We start from the raw sequence: 19,640 nt of genomic DNA on the forward strand, positions 1-19,640 counted from the left end.
GCACACATAATATGATCTCCTGGCTGCATCTTAGTCGAGCGCGGCCAAGATCCTCTTGACCCAGTGAATATCGACTGGATCAAGTCAGAGCTTCAGAAATCAGATATACTGCTCAACAAGACACAGACAGCCAAAGGACCGGAGTTCCTGCCAACTCGTTTGATCGATGTTGGCGGGGAAGAAGACCTGGATGCAAAGCTGGTCAACTCGACCGCTTTTGCGAGGAATGGCCTCGACCCGACCAGCTATGTCACACTAAGCTACTGCTGGGGCTCGGATGAAGATGCAAAGCGGCAATTAAAGACATTGAAAAATACCCTGAAATTCCTACTATATGTCTATACCACTCGAATCCAATTAGCCCGTAGTTAAGGATATAGTACGGGTTTGTAGAGTTCTACTTGTGAAGTATGTATGGATTGATGCCTTGTGTATTATTCAAGATGACAAAAATGACTGGGACAGTGAAAGCCAAACAATGGGCCAAATTTACCATCATGCATATTTTACCTTGTGCCCCACTGCTTCACGTACCTGCCATCAGTCCTTCTTGAACTTACGCGACCTTGGGCCGAAATTCCCTTTCTCCTCTAGGATAAAGAGAGGCATCAAAGGCAATTTCAGGATATACGAAAGTCACAATGATCGAGATAACTCACGAAAGCGAGCTTATTGGGATCAGCATCACAGAATAGACCTAAGCTCGCCGCTGAATATTGACAAAGCCTTGTCACACTGGGTGACGAGGGGCTGGACATTCTAAGAGAAGATTTTTTCCAGCCGCATACTGTACTTTGGCAAGTCCATGGTGCATCTCAAGAATGTGAACCAGACCAAGTCAGAGAATGGATTTCCGGATCCAGGCTTTCGGAAGATCTTCCTCTTACACGAATTGGCCAAAAGGATCCAACTTTGACAATTCTTTAAAGAAGGCTCAAGACCTAGCGACGAGGAACTGGAATAGCTTCATTACGTCCATTCCGAAGCGGCGGTTCTCAACGATAAAGGATCTTTTCCCCTCCCTCACTGGCCCGGCGAAACTGTACGCTGAAGCCATGAATGACACCTATTTCGCAGGATCGTGGAAGAAAACGCTTCATTTTGACTTACTCTGGTTGCTCACACTTCCGCCACGGAGAACCCTTGCTTTCCATGTCACTAGAACTCAGCACCAGGAGCCTTTCGTAGCGCCATCGTGGAGTTGGGCACCTCAAAGGCATCGTTTTAAGACGTTATATCATTTCGCGGCTCCAATCTTCGACGATGAACAAAACTTGGCACGCTGGGAGACTGGGTCAAGCCATTACAAACCAGAGTTCATCGTTCTCGACTACGAGCATGTACTTGAGGGACATAATCCGTATGGGCCTCTAAAAAGCGCACGCTTGATATTAAGGAGAAAGCTGGCCCCTCTGCCATCATCCATTCTGATGCATCCGTGGCAGGAGGAGCTTCTGCATCCAGTAGTGTCAAAAAAGGCCGTAGGCTTCAGTTTCAACCCGCATGCTACCTTCTACCTAGATTGGTCATGTCCAAAGGTGGCCGTTCTGAAGCCAGAGCACATGATGCTGTTTTTCACACTGTCAGGATGTCAACCAATCAGTAACGCTTGGATGAGTCCTCATATCGGCTCTAAGGATAATTACAACATAATCCGCTACAGCTTTGAGTCTCAGGCTATAAGCGAGGATCGCCAGACATGCTCTTTCCGTTTAGATAAGAAACACAAGAGGAATGTATAGGGAATCTTCGTGAAGCCTACTGGCACATCTGGAACATATTTTCGAGTGGGCATTTTTGGTCTCTATGGTGCCTTTGGAGGCATGGAGGTGTATAATCACGCAGTTACACAGGATGTCGTGCTTATCTAATCTTCACTTTCATTATTCATCTCAAGCATAATCAAGCCAGATGCAAAGCGATATGATGACGATTGCCCAGCTTAGTTTATATTAGATTTCATACCGAATATTGTCAGCCGTCGTCATCCATGGCGAGGAGGGAGAAAAATTATATATCATGCGTTTAGAAAGAAATTGCAGTTACCATCCTCGAGTTTAGTAAAGGAGACAAGTGTTAAGGATTGATGGAATTTCAATCTGTTGCTTCTTGATTCAACAACTGTGGAGACAGGGAAGTCCAGCGTCATCAACCAATGATATAACTTGTAAGATAATGCGGATACGCCCTGTCTGAGACGGCGAAGCCCCTGTATTCGCACGCTACCTGGGTAACCAAGAAATCATGCGAGAGACCATATCGGCTAGACGAAAGGCCAGCAGAGGATTGAACCAGGATTCAAGTACAAGTTTCTGGAGCATAGTTGTCACGACGTAGTGTGTACTGACGTCTGCGATGCGGAAAAAACCACCCGGAACCAATTCGGTGGGCCGGAGTGTCCCGCCAATCCAACCAATCACAGCAGAGCCTTTTTCGATTAACCAGGTGTGGAGGCGAAAAGCCATCTTCGGGAATCACAACGTCAACCAACCGTGGGGAGGCGGCCTTCAACTTCTGTCCATCGCAAACAGACCCTCCACGTCGAAACCTCTCCACTCCCTACCCGTAGGCGTCGTCGTCTCCCTCCGAAGCCTGCATCAAGATGGCAACATCATTACGGACCTCGGCCTCAATGGCTCTGAGAGGTGCGTTGGACCTCCCCAGCTCTCCCTCAAGCTGTGGCACAGCTACTCGCCCTTTGGTCACTGGGGAGAGCATATTGAGATTGAATTGCTGACATTGCTTCAATCGCAGCCAAGCCGACGACTCACCTCATCCCGTACCGATCCATCGCCGCTATCTCCTCCTCATCACGCAAAGATGCCGCCCCGGCACAGCACTCCGTAACGCCGCATAGCGCGTCCGGCCTCCTCCAGCGGAAGGAGGTTCCTCTAGCGAGCCAGGAGGGCACAAAGGGTGTTATCCAATATGCACTGTATGTATTCGCACCCCTGCATCGGTTTCGCATCGGGTTCTGTACGTTGGCTGCAAGGGACTCGGCCGAGACAGCAGAACCAGAAAGCGTGAGGGAATTGGCTCACTGACACTCCTCCCCCTCTCTCCAGGACCACGCTCGACATAATGGCCAACTGGGCGCGGCAGTCGTCGCTGTGGCCCATGACCTTCGGGCTGGCGTGCTGCGCCGTCGAGATGATGCACCTGTCCACGCCGCGCTACGACCAGGACCGCCTGGGCATCATCTTCCGCGCGTCGCCGCGCCAGTCGGACGTGATGATCGTCGCCGGCACGCTGACCAACAAGATGGCGCCCGCCCTGCGCCAGGTCTACGACCAGATGCCCGACCCCCGCTGGGTCATCAGCATGGGCTCCTGCGCCAACGGCGGCGGCTACTACCACTACAGCTACTCCGTCGTCCGCGGCTGCGACCGCATCGTCCCCGTCGACGTCTACGTCCCCGGCTGCCCGCCCACCAGCGAGGCCCTCATGTACGGCATCTTCCAGCTGCAGAGGAAGATGCGCAACACCAAGATCACGAGGATGTGGTACCGCAAGTAGATGGCACATGGCCGGACACTCGGTGCTGTGGAGTCGCGGAGAAGAATTGGGATGGCGGAGCTCAGAAGCTCTCGGCCGGAACTGGATGGACACCATGGAAATTGCATGGCATATTCTTTGCGGTTACTAAAATCGCATATCTTTCTTTTGTCTGGCCAGTCATGTACTGTACATATAACGCTAGAACGCCAGGTAGAAGAATACAGACGGGGCTGTACACTATGAATTCAATGCTACTGCGCTCTAAGCAGACCTCCTAACACCCTCCTTCCTTCCATTTAGGCGAAGGAATATGAGTGAAGGATTATCCCCGCCGGTCCTGTAAGTATTTGGGGCTATGGTAAGGAGCCTTAGAAATCAGAGTAGTCCATGTCGATCTTTGTTTGGGATCACAATTAAGAGATAATTATATGATGTCTAATCGTTTGAGCGAGAGTGTATCAAGAGCAACATGTTATATAGGAGATACATCGTACATAAAAACCTCCTAGTCTCCTCCCAATGATGTGAATGCTTTGTGTGGAATGTCCGTCATTGATGCAGGGTGCAGTAGTTGTACTCACGTCTCGCAATTCAGCCAGGGGGGAGGCTCCCGACGGCCATCTGCTCATATTATCTCAACCACGCATACGATTGCACTGCGCCACTCCTCGCTGACCGCCAATATACGTCCCCAAACGCCAGACTGGTTTGGAAGGGTAGATTTTAATGGCATGCGCTTTGCATAGCCGAACCAATTTGCCCTCCTCCTCTATATACAAAATACAACGAACGTTGGATTACTCCTGTCCGAAACCCATCGTCTCTTCCACAGCAATCGTCAACTTCCCCTGTAGCATGTCGAGATTCTTGTACGGTGGCAGATCTAGACGGTTGAAACTGTGGAGATACGTTAGTATAAGAGCCTTATATTCACAATAAAAATACAACATACCAGGTGTGCGCCTTTGGCAGGTTCGTGATTTCTCCAGCCTTCTCAATCGTGAAACGTCTCGGTCCGTCACTTCCTTGTAGATCCTTGAATCCGTTGACAGGGATACGGGACGTGCCAGTAGCAAATTGCAAAAGACGACTCTTCTGCTCGCCGTCCCAGCTTCGGATTGTTTGCCAGAAGTATTGAATGACCTCGTCGCTTTCAGTGTACCCACGATAATCGGTGTGCTTCTTCCAGTCATCGACGTCGATCTCAGCAATACCACCAATGAGCAGCTCCAACTCACGCTCATCAAAGACATTGATGAGATCTTGAGGAATGAGCTCATGGAAACCTTCCTTAAAGGCCTGGAACTGCTCGGCAATGCGCTTCTCAATGCGCCACTTCACCATGAGATCAACATACTCCTTCTTGTTCTCGTTGGTCACATCGATGTTACGGCCATTGGGGATCAGATCCTCAACTGTGATGACACCAAATCGCTCATCCTCGGTGGAGAATGTTTGCTCGAGGATTCCTCCAGAAATATCATTGTCCAGCATCCATTGTAGTGAACGGTGGAAATCAGCATCCACACCCTCCATATCAGCGAGCTGGACTGATTTTCCAAGGATCATCTTGTACAGCGCTCCAATGAAGAAGGCATCCAAGAAACGCCTGTGGAAAATGGCAAGACCAACAACACGGCCAATGAATTTGAAATAATTAAGATGCTCTGGGTTGATACCCGAGTGAGGGTTGATTTGTAGGGTGTAGTTGTCGTGGGCAGAGTACTCGAACAAGCAGTAGAAGGGGTTGAACATCTCGTGAGAAAGGAGGAAGAAGAATTCTCTTGAGAGACCACCGTAGTCGAGACCGTCCTCTCCGTCAAACTTGATCATTAGTCGCTTCTTCAAATCAGTAGCAGATTGGCGAGAAATCTCGGCAAAGGAATCCTCGAAAATGTGCGATCTTCGCACTTTGATGTGGCATTGTCCGGAGAGGATGCGCATGGCAGGTTGTGACCGGAAGTAAATGAGCTTCCTACGGAAGTCTCGCTTGTACTGCGGTACGTTCTGGTCCAGAGAAGACGGCAGTCTAGGATCATCCCAGGTTGTCGTCTTAGTGTTGTGATCGACGAAGTAGACACGGGCAGTGTTAGTGAGCCGCATCTCCCACCCACTAGGTAGTGGCCCCAACTGTGACACCGGCTGCTGTTGGATGGTTCCATTGGTGTTGTTTTGGCCATACATGCGGATATACTGCTGTCGGCGAGGGTCAACCCATGTAGTTGTGCGCGTATTATGGTCAACGAAGTAGGGTCTGCCCTCGGGTGTCCACCTCTGCTCCCATCCCGGCGGCAGTTCGCCCGTTCCAGGGCTCGTAGCTCCCGTATGCATCATGGTCTGGGCATTGGCATTCTGGGTCGCTGCCTGTTGCGTTTGGAGTGTTGGCGAATTGGCCCCTGTGCGATCTTCGGGAAGTGTTCGATTTTGATGTCTTTGTCGCTCCACTTGTGTCGCCTCTTCCTGACGCTGAGTGTTCACAGCACCGCTGGCAGTTGGTCGGGTCCAGCTCGTCGTTCTCGTATTATGGTCTACATAGTACGTTCTACCCAAGTTATCTTCACGACGTTCCCAGCCGGCAGGCAAGCGTCCTTGAGCATCTTCGAATGGGCTCAATGTGCTGCTCGTTCTAGGATGGCCGGTGGTGCCGTTCGGCTGGGGAGCCGAGGGTGCGGTCATGCTCCCCGGTCGGTGAGGTAGATTCAACGATGAGCCTCCATTAACGGCCCCGTTTGGTCCAGACATGGCGGAGTTTGGTCTCTCAGCAACTCGATCAGGGGCAATGGAGGACAAGTTCGAACCCTGGGGTGCAAGTAGAGATGGACGGCTGCTGGATGCGGACGGTTGTTGTTGGCCGCGGGGAGGGGAGGTCAGATTAGTCGACAGATTGATGATTAGCTTTCCATGGACGACTAGGTTATCAGTAGACTTTTTGAGATCCCGGGTGAGCATTTGATCTATTCAGCGTATGTTAGCGAAAGGCCTAGCCGCAAGGCATTACACCAGCACATACCGTCGGCATCTGGAGCAAGTTCGATAATATCCCCGATACGGATATTGATCACGCCAAGGAAGCCTTGATCCTTCTTCTTGAACTTCTTCTGGTCAAACACCTGGACCGCGAGGATACTGTCCTCGTTGACTCGACTGGAGGTCATGTGTCAGTGCAACTCGTTGATATGTATATCGGATGGAAAGGTTTGCGTACAAGTCGAAGCTCTCATTCCAGTAAGGGTTGAGTGTCCGTTTGGACACGGCGGTCGTCTTGGTCTGTTCACCATTGATAGTAGCCACAGCGAAAGGGTCGGGAAATCCTGCGATAATGTGAGACAAAGATAGGAACACGATTCATGGGGGGACATGGGACATACTGAAGACATCTCGCTTATACAGGCCGTCGGCGGCGATGACTATGGTGAAGATGATGTCAGTAGGAATGCGCAATGAGGGATAATGGCGTTCATACTTGTAACCCGAAGGTTTGCCTGGCTACTCGCAGGAATCTGTCAGCACGTGGAATCCGCAAAGGGTGGCATCGTGATAGTACTTACGGAGGCAGCCCAGCGTCTCCTCGACCGCTCATCTTTGATCGCAGTGGATGATGGCACGCTGGCTTGACTTTCCCACGATCTCTTGCTCAAAGACCTCAAAGGGGTCGATGGTTCTATAGACGCTGTATGATCGGTTCGTCAGAGGAAGGTAGGATGGAAAGGCTGGCGGTTGACGACGACTGCAAGCCAGAAAGGTAAGGCACTTGAGGCTGTGCTCTCGGGTACCCCCGCCCTTGGTCGCTGTTTGGTGGGAGGCTGGCTGCGACCGGGAAACGCTAGAATGACGCGGCGAAGACGACAAGATTACTCGAGCGGGAATGCGTCAGGACCAGCCCGGATGTTGGCAATCGCAGATGATGGAAGCGATGCTGTCGTGTGGGCAGCAGCTCTTCGGCCGAATGGTGATGGAGGCGTGAGTAGGTAGGCAGGTAGTTAAAAGGATTACTATGCTAACAAGGCATGATGTGTGTGGTCTCAGTTACCTCAGCATGGAAAGAGACGAGGGGTACGCCAGTACGCTACGACACTACGACAGGCCCGGGAACGGGTGCCAAAAGGTTGCAGTGCCAAGAAAGTGGGCGAACCGAAGGCGAGCGGCCGGACTGAGAAAGGTTCCAGGTTGGCCACAAACGGCACCAGCTTACCTCCCCTCGCTCCCCCAGCCAGCGACGTTCAGCGCTGCAGTTGTGGCTCTGTGGCTCTAATAAAGGAGGGGCAACAAACACACTCTACCAAACCTTACATAACCGCCTAGACTAGATTTCCCGTCTTGAACTGCGCCTTGTGCGAAAAAGGTCGACTGATGATGACAATTGCTGAATCAATCAGCACATCGAACAATCGAGATACTCTAGGGCTGCTACACCTGTGGATTGCATCGCATCGCATCGCATCGTATCTTTTTCGTATCAATATCTATCTACTATCTAGTGCATGGCCCACTAAGCGGACACTAATGACGGACGTGCTCAGATTATCGAGTCTCTCTCTGGCTTGGTTATGTTATCTTGAGCCCTTCGAGATGTCGATATCTTAAGTAGCTTGGTAGTGAGTGACTCAAGCAAGCAAAGGCGTGCTGCAAGCGTCGATCGCCACCCAGCAAATCACTCAGTTAAATCAAGTCAATCGATTTCTGCTCCTCTGCACCTCCTCCATATTAGTCAAGAATGGAGACCATTGCCGACATCGCGCCCAGGCCATAAGGAGTTGATGGACCTAAAAATAAAGGAGAAATCCCCTCATCGTCCCTCTCCTCTCCTTATCTGTTCAGGATGATTCATCCTCTCTGTCTCCCGGCCGCCCATCTTATCCGTCTCTTGCTCCTCGGGATGCTAGTATGAACTAGACGCGTCGCGACGAAACGGGCAACCCAAGAGCTATTTCTGTAGTCAAGATAGACTAGGTAGGAGCGGGGATTAAGCGTTTTTGTGATGAACAAGGCGCACTCTGCAGTACTGGCTGGTATTCATAGCAACAAACCACATGCTGGTTGCTTGGAGGAGTGCATGAGATGTGCAGCTCCTGCTTCGACCCCCCCACCACGGCGCCAATTGCTCGACAGGGATGGCCACCAGAAGTCGTAGACTCGCACGTGCGGCATGTTTCCTGTCTCTGCTGCAATGGCCCAATGACGTTGAAAGTCCAGACCAACCCGGCGAGCAGAATCACCGCATCGCATGAGCCTGTGAGGTAATTGAGACCCAGTTAAGTGCGGCAGCATGCGCGGCCACCGGCTATCTGCTATGCGGACACCGTCATTGTGGTTCGGTGGAGAAACGCCGCTGCCAGTCAGTCAATCAACCTTGGGAAGCTCTGGACCTCCCAAAATGCTCTCGACTCTCGGAGCTATCGTCGCCCGAGCTCGACGACCTATTACATGCCACTCAAAGTGAGGCGCGCAGCTCTATAAGACCGTTAGATTAAAGCGTCTTCTCGACGTACTACAAATCCTTCCATCTGCAGAGCTATTCTCTCGCAATGTGGAATATGATCTGAAAGGCTGCCAATGTAAATGTAAAGATGCAATAGGACCTGATCCTTTTCCCTTTCCGGAGACGCCTTGAATGAGCCAACTATGGCGGCCATGACAGCTGGCCTGGCACGTCGGTTGGCTCAAACTTCTATCATACACATCCGCAATGGCCACTACCGTCACATCATAAGGCAGAGCCTCGTTCTCGTCTCACCTACATGACCTCGGCCATGTAGGATCTGCCCTAATAAGGTGCATACCCTCGGCCACGGCCACGGTAGCCACCACGGTATCCGCCCCGGGGGTTGAAGCCACCCCGTCCGCCGAAGCCGCCTCGTCCTCCCCGGAACCCTCCTCTTCCACGTCCTCTGCTCATGCCGGGGACGTTGGTCCGCTTCGGAACGACTTTGATATTTCGGCCCTTGAAGACACTCTCGTTTAGAACGAGGGCCTGCGCGACCAGGCTGGGCTCCGTAAACTCGACGTATGCGTATCTTCACAACATGAAATTAGCAACTATGATCTCGGCGACGAAATGCGCGCTTGTTGTTACCCCTTTGGCTGGCCCGTGAACTTGTCCAGCAAGATCGTAACGCGGTTGATGGAGCCGCAGCTCTGGAAATGCGCCTGGATCTCCTCGGGCGATGCTGAGTAGTCGACGTTGCCCACGAAGATGCTGCGACTGTCGACGTCCTCTTTGTTCTCCGACAATTCCTGGCTTTGCTGGTCAAGGCTGGCCTGCATCTCGCGAAGCTTCGCCGCTTCCTCCTCCATCTCGGCAACTCGTCGCTTCATGGCGGAGATCTCCTCCTTCGCCCCGAATTAGCAAAAAAGTCTCCTGTATCTCTTGTATTTTCGTCTGCGATTTGCGCACCTCATCGTTGCCATCTTCCTCCGCAGCCGGGGGGTCGTTGGGGACCTTGTCCTCTGGGTTCGTGTCCGCCATCATGTATGTATAACCTGTATTTTAGTACGCACGCATGCAATCGAAAAAGAATTCAAGGCGGTCTAGATAAGAATATGTTAGCCTAGTTTACCATTGTCATAGGAGCGGCACCAGCGAGTTTGTGCGATTGTCGCATTTCAACCAGGCAGCCAGGTCGTTGCTTAGCAGACAAGGCTTTGTTGACTAGCTTAGACATAGGGATAGAAACGAGTGCTAGGTGATTGCCTTATGTCACTCACCAGTTGTTGTGTTGTCGTCCAAAGTTGACTTCGAGCGCTGGGCCTATGCGAAATCAGAAACGCGATGTCGTCTGCGAGTTGAGAAAAGTTGACGGCTGGAGGTCGAAATGCCGACTAATGTACAATGATTGAATCTCTGCGGCAAGATTGATGGCAACGCCCTCCCCACGCGATGGATTTCGATCTGGTCCGAGCTCGATAAGCTGATAACTTGGCAGGTCACGTGGACAACTGGGAGCTTCAACATCGCGACCCTTGATAGTAGTGACATCAAGGATGATCAGTTCCACTGTCAACCATTAGCAACAGGTCTCTATGGTTGACAGAAGCTTTTGAACCTAATGATTGGTATTGTGCAGCAATGAAACAATTACAATGCCGAATCCACATGTGTTTACTACTTTTTATTACCAAGGACCATTTGAGCTCGAATTAAGCCCCGAATAAGAGCTTCAAGTAATAAGGGAGTTCTCCATCTGTAAGCTCTACCACTTCTGGATTGATTGATTTCATTTTTGCCGGTTGATGGCTTTAATGCTCGCGTGCGACGATGGCAATGGAAGATTGTCCAGGCAACAGTGATCTCTTCACGTCGTCAGGTCTTGCATATGGAGCTTTCGATGAGGTAAACAAACTTTTGAGCTCCCATGGTTTCATTATTGCGTCTTTCCCTATTTCTAAGATTTATTTCGTCATTTGGTCAATTTGTTTGGTAGACTCCGTCTCTTCTCCTTCTCAGGTGCGCAAGCAAACATTTGCTATGGTTTGCTGTTTCCGTGGCTTAACCTCTGACGCCTGAGCATCGAACCCCCTGCAAGGCGCCCAGGGTCACGAAACTCCGAGCACAGACAACCCCTCTCCATCCCCAAGAGCATCATATTCCTTCATCTCGTGATAACACCAAGCTATCAGATACAAGATGTCGCTCGCTCCGCCAGCCGCCAAAGATGGATTCTCCTACGCTGGGGATTCCATCTATGTCGAGGCCAGTGGCCACAATCGCCATCGACGGGCCACGATCCCCGAGCTCAAGGCTCATTTTAAAGGCTCCAGCGACGTGAAAGATCCCCCTGCCCACTGGTACGAGGCTCAATTGCTTCACTATGGCCTTCCGCCTTCAAAGGCCAAAGGCACTGCCAAGATGCGCTTAGTCGAAGCCGTCAGCAAGGGAAAAATTGCTGTTCCTGCTCATATTCAAAAACTTGAGACAGATCTGAAGAAGGAGTGGACGAAGAGTGAGAGTGAGGCGAAGAAGGCTCTCAAGCCGCAAGCAATTCCAGCTTCAGCGACTAAAGGCACGAAGAGAAAGGCAGATACTACTGTTGTTACTGCCACCAATATCAACTTGAATCTATCATTCTCAGTCAACTCTGCCGGTTCAGTGCAGATCCAATCTGCGGTACAGCCCAAGAAGAAGGCGAAGATAGCCGGGAGTTCTACAGCAGAAAAGGCACCCAAGCAACCTGTCAAGGCCCCGGCCAGCACTGCAAAGAAAGCTCCGGTAGCAAAGATCAAGGAACAGAAGACATCACCCGCTGTTTCCAGTAAGGCCGTAACTACGAAGTCTACCCCGGCGAGTAAGGCAACGAAGATATCAAAGCCCAAGGAGTCCAAAGCAGCAAACTCTGCTCTCAAGGTTCCCAACGAGAAAGCCGATAGGAAGACACCACGAAAGCCACAAACTGCTAGACGAGGTGGTGCCACGGCTGGTAACAGAACCAAGACTTCCGGTCAGGTTGCTACTCCGTCTTCTTCTAAGGCTCCTCCACTTCCTTGTACCAAGCAAACGGCTCGTCGAGGAGGTACTTCCGCCGCTGGCAATGCCAAAGGTCCGAGTCGCGCAGGGCAGCAGCCCTCGCATGAATTCTCTCACACTCCTGTGAAGATGAAGCAAACTGCCCTTCGTGGAGGAATGCAGGGTGGCGGAAGAGCTACCATCCCTAGTGCTTCCTTTGGAACTACCGAGGATTATGATGAACCTCCGCCGCCATACACAGAATTTCCTGACGAGAATCTCGATGAGGCAGCAAATGGCAACTCAGAAGATGAGGGATATGATGACGAATACAGCGATCTTGATAGAGATGGTATGGACGTCGAGGATGACTATGACGGCAACGACTCCGAAGAGGAATTGGCGCCACTTGGCCTCCTCAATGGTCGATACGACATTGAATGCTCCGCTCTGTCTGCCGCATCCCAGGACCTCGATGTCGACTCTGGCCTAATTCTTACGTTGGATGGCAATTCGCTATGGGGTTCATTCGATATCTGCGGCATTAATGGCATCTTTCGTCTCCCTGAGCGACCTTGGCAATCATCTCACGAAGGACTACGCATTGCTTGGCGTGGGAATGATGATGAGGGCAACACCTTCCGAGGCGATGACCACCGTGGTGACATTTGGTTCCTGGGCGGAGGCCGAATTAAGGGCGAGATTCTATCAGAGTACGATGGATGGTATGAGTTTCATGGCCAGAGAATCAGTGGACAGGAGACCCGAAGCGAGATCAGTGCCTGGTCAATGAGGCAACAGTGGGACGAACTCGACTGGTGACCTACTACTGTGGTAGTATCGTGTATGAGGCAGTAAAATTCTTGCCTCCACGACCTTAGGCACCCAATTTTGTGATTGTCCATCGATGGCCGCTGTCCAAGGCAGCGATCTATGTGTCTGGGGCAACCTACGTGCTTGTCGAATTTGTATTGGCATTTCAGTTCTAATACAAAGACATCACATGCAACAATCATAGAGATCGGAAAAATTAAAGCAAAATGAGTAAGTATATCGGGGCCAGCTCCGGCTTGTACTCTCAATTGGGCCGGAATGATTTGAGAAAGTGGTCAGGGGTACGATGATTGCATACCCTAAACCTATGAACACTCATGTCTCATAGGGGACTTGCAAACTCATTAGATCATAGACTAGACTGTCCCTGCGTGATAACATAGATGTTTCCGAATGAATTCGTACTCTGGTGAAATCCAATTCTCCATTCATAATTGTAACCGGTGATACCTTGAATCTGCTCCTCCGCCCGGGTAATAAAGGTTAATTATTGAAGGGTGAAGATGCTCAACATCGAGAGTTATGATACTCATCAAGATCTCGAGTATTCTGTTCATTACTATGAGTCTATCAACTTCTAGAAAGGTAGTAAACCCTTGTTGAGGAGGTAGTGATTGATACCCTTATCAAACTAACATTTATTACACTGGCGTGGGAGTAAATGAGGATGCCTGAATAATGATCGCCCTTAGTGGGTCTACACCTGTAACAAATCAGCCACAGGGGATCATCCTGCCTTTCAGGCCAGGCCAAGGAGCGGTTTCAGCCACGAGGCAGTCGTCATTCTTCTGCTGCCCCGCAACGCCTCTGGGACTGAGTTGCCCCTCCAAAGCTAGTAGCTGTGTCGAAATAGGTACCCAAATATAAGACCAGCTTACATCCAGGTTTCAAGATAATCTCCGTCACACTGAAACCCGGACTATCTTCCTCATAGCTCTTCTTTTCGTATGCTTTGGTCTGGCAATCAAAATGTCTATTACCATCGAGAAGATCTTAGCGGCCTCCCCGATCACCACTCGGGGACAGCCCACACAGCTCTCCACTGATGCCAAAGGGGAAAGGATAGCATATGCTGTAAGTCGATGTATTCACATCCTTGGCCTCTATTCAAGATCCCAATTCTAAGTTGTAGTAGTCAGGAAAGTCGATCTTCGTTCGCTCCATCGACAACCCAGCCATTTGCAAGCAGTACACCCAGCACACCGCAGCGACCACCGTCGCCCGCTTCGCCCCCTCCGGCTTCTACATAGCATCCGGTGACGTCTCGGGCACTGTGCGCGTGTGGGACGCTGTTGAGGCCGTCAACACCAAGGGCGAGTACCACATCATCAGCGGGCGCATCAATGATATCGCGTGGGACGGCGACAGCCAGCGCATCATCGCCGTGGGCGACGGCCGCGAGCGCTTTGGGCACTGCATCACGGCGGACAGCGGCAACAGCGTCGGCGAGGTCTCTGGGCACAGCAAGGTCGTCAATGCCGTCAGCATGAGGCAGCAGCGGCCGTTCCGCGCCGCCACCGTGTCTGACGACTCGGCCATGTGCTTTTTGCACGGGGCGCCGTTCAAGTTCGCCGCGAAAAGTGACATCCACAAGGGTTTCGTGTTTGGAACTGCCTTCAGCCCGGATGGCAGTGCGCTGGTCACGGTCGGGGCGGATCGGCGCATCCAGCTGTACGATGGCAAGACGGGGGAGGCGACGAAGCAGATCGGCGAGGGTGTACATAGTGGCAGCATCTTTGCTGTGAGCTGGGCAAAGGATTCAAAGAGATTCGTCACAGCGAGCGCAGACCAGACTGTTCGTGTATGGGACGCCGAGTCCGGAGAGAATGTGCAGACTTGGAGGCTGGGTGAAGAAGGCAGTGTCAATGTCAACGACCAACAAGTCGGCGTTGTATGGCCTCATGGTAGGAGCGACGGCCTGATTCTCAGTCTTAGCTTGTCTGGAGACCTGAACTATTTGGCAGAGGGTAGTCCAAAGCCTATCAAGGTTGTTCAGGGCCACAATAAGAGCATCACAGCAATAGGGGCAGCATCGGATGGGAAAGGGGAGACCGTATACACCGGCAGCTTTGACGGCCTTGTGAACCAGTGGAATATCGGGACTGGACTTGCCACGGCTGTGGATGGGCAGACTCACACCAATCAAGTCACTCAATTTGCCACTTCTTCTGGAAGGACATACAGCGTTGGCTGGGATGATACACTTCGCATCGTAGACGAATCTGCAAACACATTTGCCGGTTCCTCACAGAAACTCAGTGGCCAGCCGAAGGGTGTTGCGGCTTCAGATGGCCGCGTGGTTGTTGCGACAACCTCTGGAGTCGTGGTCTTTTCAAAGGACCAGTTAGTTGGTGAGACAAGCACGAGCTTCAGCCCTACTGCTATTGCTGCTTCAGGGCCAATTGTCGCAGTCGGCGACGGCAACAATGTCCGCGTGTATAAGCTGGACTCGAGCAGTAAGCTTTCAGAAGTGGTCACGCTGAAGAACTCCACGGCTCAGATCTCGGCGCTCGCATTTTCAAAAGATGGTTCCTATCTCGCGGCTGGCAACTCAACAGGAAAAATCATTGCGTACAAGACGAGCGACTGGAGCGTCGGCACGGATCGATGGTCAGCGCACACTGCTCGGGTGATGAGTATCGCCTGGAATGATGCAGGAACACACACTGCCAGCGGTGCGCTAGACACGAACCTGTTTGTATGGAGTCTCGCAAAGCCGGGAAGCCGTGTCAAGGCATTGAATGCCCACAAAGATGGGGTCAACGGTGTTTGCTGGGTAGGTGATAAGGTGGTCAGTACGGGCGGTGATGCGGCGGTGAAGATCTGGGCGGCGTCGAATTTACAATGAGCGACAGAAATCAGCAGCCATGAGACACATGATTTGATGATAGAATCAATTTCTTGAGGCCTCCTGGCCCCTTTTCAATACCGTAAAACTCCGTGAACTTTCGTCAAGCAATCCAGATGCATCAACTTTGGGTATCTTGTCCTAAAAGCCAACCGTGTAATGTCAAGAACTCCTATCCTCTGTCTCTCCTCCCACAAGTGCCTGTACTCCCGGCGATCCATTCACACCTTTGCAGATGCTGCCGAAACCCTTCCTTTCCATGCTTGTCGTGTCTGAGGTAGTAAAGTGTAGGATTTACCAGAAGAAGCGGGTGATGCTTCGGGGCACCCAGCCCCAGCCTGTCTGACGCCCGGCGTCCTGAGCTTGGGCAACTTGACGCTCAAACTCGACCACCTTCTCGGGGTCGCCGGCAATAAAGTGGCTGAAGGCATTCTCAAGACAGTCGGGTTCATAACACTCCAACAACATCCAATCGAAGACCTTCATGCGTTCCTCCTCCGACATCGGGAAGGCGGGCGCCCGATAGGGAGGGAGATAATCGAGCTTCCAGTGATCGATCAACTCCATGACCTTGGGAATGGACTTGTGAATCTCGCTGGGGAAGATAATTAGTGTACATACGGCAGACTCTGACGAGCTTGAAAGGGCACTTACCCAAGTTGGCCTTGAATGATCAGGGGAAGCTTCGTCGCGACATGTGTGGCGAACTGGTCCTGATGGTTGTCCATGAGGTTAGGATTGGCGACGACAATCATGGGGACTGCATTGGGATATACATCCAAGACAGTGCCAGTTGCTGTGAGATCAATGTCAGAATTATCTCAGAAAAGCAAATGGTGTAATTCACAGCCGAAGCAAGGTCACTTCAGATCTCACTCACCAGCATGAGAGATAACACAGCCTGAGGGGACTCTCTCGTTGCCGCCGTCACGAAGACCGCCACGGAGAGCAGCGAAGCGACTCTTGAGATTCTTGTCGAATGGGAAGCAGGTGACTCGGATATCGAAGGTATCGATGCTCGTCAACTTCTCTTTGAGCTCATCGAAGTACTTGCCGCATTGGACGTCAAGATGGGTGAAGCCGTTATTGGCAAGGGCCTTGAGGAAGTCGGGTTTCAAGACCTCATCAGATAGCTCTCTGAAAGCCACGGTTGCACCACCAGTGACGATGCAACGGCGACCGTTGTTGGCTGCCATGATGGAAGCTGGGAGCGCGTGACGGGCACCGTGGTTGGACCCTTCAATCTCCTGACTGTAGGGGATAGTGCGGAGGATCACCAAGTCTTCGCACTCCCAAAGGCGCTGTTCCTGGCCCTGGGTACCTCGAAGCTTGTCTTTGAAAGCAAAGGTCAGCAATCAAGGTCAAAGTATCTTTTTTCATTGATTCATGCTAGGAAGCTTACCCCAGGTCACAGTGATAGCTGCTTTGTAGGTCTCCATACTGGCTGTGAGGCTTGAGCTCGGCCAAACCTTGGCTGTGGATTTTGTGGGGAAAAGATTGTGGCGTTTTTAAGTGGCGGTGCAGGCCATTTATAGGCAAGCGCCACTTTAGCGCCGAAATGTCATGTGACTAAGAAAAAAGATGGACCATTAACCAGCTTGTAGCAAAACCACCAAGAGCTGCACACCACCACAAGCAGCAATTGCCATGGCTTCAGCAGCTCAGTCACTGCGGCTAGTATGCCGCAGCTGCAGAAGTCAAAGGCCTATCCGCCATGTCGCTCCCAGGGTCTTTGTCGCCTGGAAGTCCGTCTCCGGCGGCGCGATAAAGGATTTCAATATGCAGGAGGAGATACGGCCTTCACCCTTCGATGCCATGGCTGAAGAGCTTGAGAAGCTCGAGGCGGAATCGCGGACTATGGACTTTAGGAAGGCTGTGCAAAGGGCCAGTGAAGGACTAAGCCCCGAGGAACTTGCCGAATTCGAGAAGAACCGAGAAGAGATCCTAAAGGAAGCTTCGACCATCGACAGAGCCAACTCTCGCACCAGACAAGCCCTTGCTCCGCTTAGAAACATAATACGCCCGAAGAAAGAGTCTTTCTGGAATGACGAGGAGCAAGACACCGATGTGGTCTGGGATCAGGAGAGTGGTGAGGATGCTTTCAACGAGGATGACATAACTAGCATGGCACACGCGAAGCTCGAGGAGCATAGGGAGCACAGAGAATATGCTCGCATTGCCATCTGGGAAATGCCATTGCTTTCCAGTAAGCTCCTACATCTAGACAACTGATATCCTGAGGAGATCACTTACATAGGAACAGAGTTCGCGAAACCTTTCGAGCCACCTGCGAAGGATATGCCTCTACGCTTCCGAACCACCTCATATATGGGAGAATTTCACCCGGCCGAGAGGAAGGTTGTGGTTGAGTTTTGTCCGGCGGACTTTGATCTTACGCCTGTTCAGGAGTTGAAGCTAAAGAAGTTGGTCGGACCCCGGTACAACCCAGAGACGGAGATTGTCCACATGAGTTGCGAGATGTTCGAGCACCAGGCTCAGAACAAACGATATCTCTCCGACATGGTGGACAAGCTGATTGCAGAGGCAAAGGTACGATTAGATCTTGAGTTCAATTGCAGTATTCCAGTTGCTAAGATATACTCTAGGATCCGAAGGATACTTTCGAAGATGTCCCTCTTGACACCCGACATCATACATTCAAGATCAAGCCAAAGTTCCCCAAAGAATGGCGAATCACAGAGGAGAGAAGGAAGGAATTAGAAACGATTCGACAGCAAGCTTTGTTGTTGGATGAAGCTAAGGCAGCCGACGGGACACTAGTCGACGGACAGGAGAGAATCAAGCAAGCTCTTGCCGCACCTTCAATCTCAGACAGGGTGGCGGAGCTCGTATCAGCCCATCCGCACAAGGGTGCACATCGCCAGAAGCAACTTCGTCGATAAACCTGCCAGACGAACTGATCACAGCATTCGAGCCTACGTAACTGGCTTCGTTATACGTTGTGTGTTGTCCACAACGGTATCGCATGTCGCATTTTATCTTGGTGTGACATCGTACTGTAATATCGAGGTGCGAAAGATCTCGAAGACATCCAGGGCTCATATTACGCTCCACAAGTCTCGAGCATTGTACGAGGGCATGTACGTATATGTCATATATGTAGCATCTCAATTGTATCAATAATAGAATCAAATATGATACCAGCAGTATTGTCGTCTCGTGTAAATTGTAAGTAGCTTGAACCAGTCTGTGATGTGGTTATATTATCTCCGACGAAATGTGGCAGGTTTTCGACCCCAAACTCTGGAGTCGGAGTTGCGAAGACCAGTTGGAGTTGTATTAAACATCTCACCACGTGGGGATAAGACTGCTTGCCGAATCTGTTTATCAAGTACACTAGATGCTTCGAACGTAATACTCAACAGTTCTCACCTACAAGCCGCATAACCATTGATTCCAAGAGCTATTTGTCTGTTATTCATCGTCCTCACTTTGCGATACGCCAAGCACTCTTGCGCTTGGTAATCTGCCTTTGCGATGGAAGACATAAGAGCCAATCGCATTGGCTGATTCCAATGTCGTAGCACGCTCCGCGGAGCCCGTCCGATAGACGGAATGCATCCGACCAATTCGCCGGGTCGAGTCCGGAACATCGGCCTAGCAGCGCGGTATACGAGCAGCTACTTTAAAGTGTTGTTTCCAGCAATTCATGGGTTTCGGGGTCCTAGAGATGCTTCTGAAAGCAAGAGTAGATGAACGCAGAGTGTCACAGGGGTGCAGCAGCAGAGATCAGCGAAAAGGAAGCCTCGGCAGTTTGTTGGTGTTGCATGGTGAAAGTGTGGGGAAGCTGTCCCTTGTTGCCTTTGTGAAATCATTCCATACACTAACGGCACGGCATCTTGCATTCTATCAGTAGCTCCAGAGCTAAGATCGCCTCCCCTCTCTCACATGTTTGCTGGGGATGCTACCCTGTCTTGTCTCAAAACTAAAAGCTAGCCGAGCAATGGTCGATGGAACGGAGTCGGGATGAAATATAGCGGCACCTTCCCGTTTCCTCAG

At 51.3% G+C, this 19,640-nt stretch overlaps 7 protein-coding genes across 7 annotated transcripts; 4 read left to right on the plus strand and 3 right to left on the minus strand.

Annotated features, from left to right (window-relative positions):
• Positions 1–2,602: 2,602 nt before the first annotated feature.
• On the plus strand, positions 2,603–3,516 carry UCRPA7_4161 (putative mitochondrial nadh-ubiquinone oxidoreductase 20 kd subunit protein; the record flags this gene model as incomplete). Its single annotated transcript, XM_007916714.1, has 3 exons — positions 2,603–2,645; positions 2,755–2,935; positions 3,066–3,516. The coding sequence occupies 3 exons, from the start codon at positions 2,603–2,605 to the stop codon at positions 3,514–3,516; spliced, it is 675 nt and encodes a 224-aa protein (XP_007914905.1).
• A 779-nt stretch (positions 3,517–4,295) lies between these two features.
• UCRPA7_4162 (putative e3 ubiquitin-protein ligase hula protein) lies at positions 4,296–7,078 on the minus strand (the record flags this gene model as incomplete). The annotated part of the gene is made up of 8 exons (XM_007916715.1): positions 4,296–4,395; positions 4,451–5,862; positions 6,409–6,452; positions 6,509–6,642; positions 6,704–6,809; positions 6,867–6,905; positions 6,962–6,984; positions 7,047–7,078. 8 exons carry the CDS (start codon positions 7,076–7,078, stop codon positions 4,296–4,298), a joined length of 1,890 nt encoding a protein of 629 aa, XP_007914906.1.
• A 2,184-nt stretch (positions 7,079–9,262) lies between these two features.
• On the minus strand, positions 9,263–9,967 carry UCRPA7_4163 (putative polyadenylate-binding protein 2 protein; the record flags this gene model as incomplete). Its single annotated transcript, XM_007916716.1, has 3 exons — positions 9,263–9,512; positions 9,572–9,828; positions 9,893–9,967. 3 exons carry the CDS (start codon positions 9,965–9,967, stop codon positions 9,263–9,265), a joined length of 582 nt encoding a protein of 193 aa, XP_007914907.1.
• Positions 9,968–11,122: 1,155 nt separating this feature from the next.
• Positions 11,123–12,760, plus strand: UCRPA7_4164 (hypothetical protein; the record flags this gene model as incomplete). The annotated part of the gene is made up of 1 exon (XM_007916707.1): positions 11,123–12,760. One exon carries the CDS (start codon positions 11,123–11,125, stop codon positions 12,758–12,760), a length of 1,638 nt encoding a protein of 545 aa, XP_007914898.1.
• Positions 12,761–13,741: 981 nt separating this feature from the next.
• On the plus strand, positions 13,742–15,620 carry UCRPA7_4165 (putative wd repeat-containing protein 2 protein; the record flags this gene model as incomplete). The annotated part of the gene is made up of 2 exons (XM_007916719.1): positions 13,742–13,846; positions 13,908–15,620. 2 exons carry the CDS (start codon positions 13,742–13,744, stop codon positions 15,618–15,620), a joined length of 1,818 nt encoding a protein of 605 aa, XP_007914910.1.
• Positions 15,621–15,914: 294 nt separating this feature from the next.
• Positions 15,915–17,059, minus strand: UCRPA7_4166 (putative glycosyltransferase family 1 protein; the record flags this gene model as incomplete). Its single annotated transcript, XM_007916730.1, has 4 exons — positions 15,915–16,215; positions 16,275–16,416; positions 16,501–16,953; positions 17,023–17,059. The coding sequence occupies 4 exons, from the start codon at positions 17,057–17,059 to the stop codon at positions 15,915–15,917; spliced, it is 933 nt and encodes a 310-aa protein (XP_007914921.1).
• Positions 17,060–17,267: 208 nt separating this feature from the next.
• UCRPA7_4167 (putative mitochondrial ribosomal small subunit component protein) lies at positions 17,268–18,523 on the plus strand (the record flags this gene model as incomplete). The annotated part of the gene is made up of 3 exons (XM_007916731.1): positions 17,268–17,826; positions 17,884–18,170; positions 18,227–18,523. 3 exons carry the CDS (start codon positions 17,268–17,270, stop codon positions 18,521–18,523), a joined length of 1,143 nt encoding a protein of 380 aa, XP_007914922.1.
• Between the last annotated feature and the right edge of the window lie 1,117 nt (positions 18,524–19,640).

This window comes from Phaeoacremonium minimum (assembly GCF_000392275.1).
Source record: "Phaeoacremonium minimum UCRPA7 unplaced genomic scaffold PA7_03_scaffold_329, whole genome shotgun sequence".
NCBI lineage: Eukaryota > Fungi > Ascomycota > Sordariomycetes > Togniniales > Togniniaceae > Phaeoacremonium > Phaeoacremonium minimum.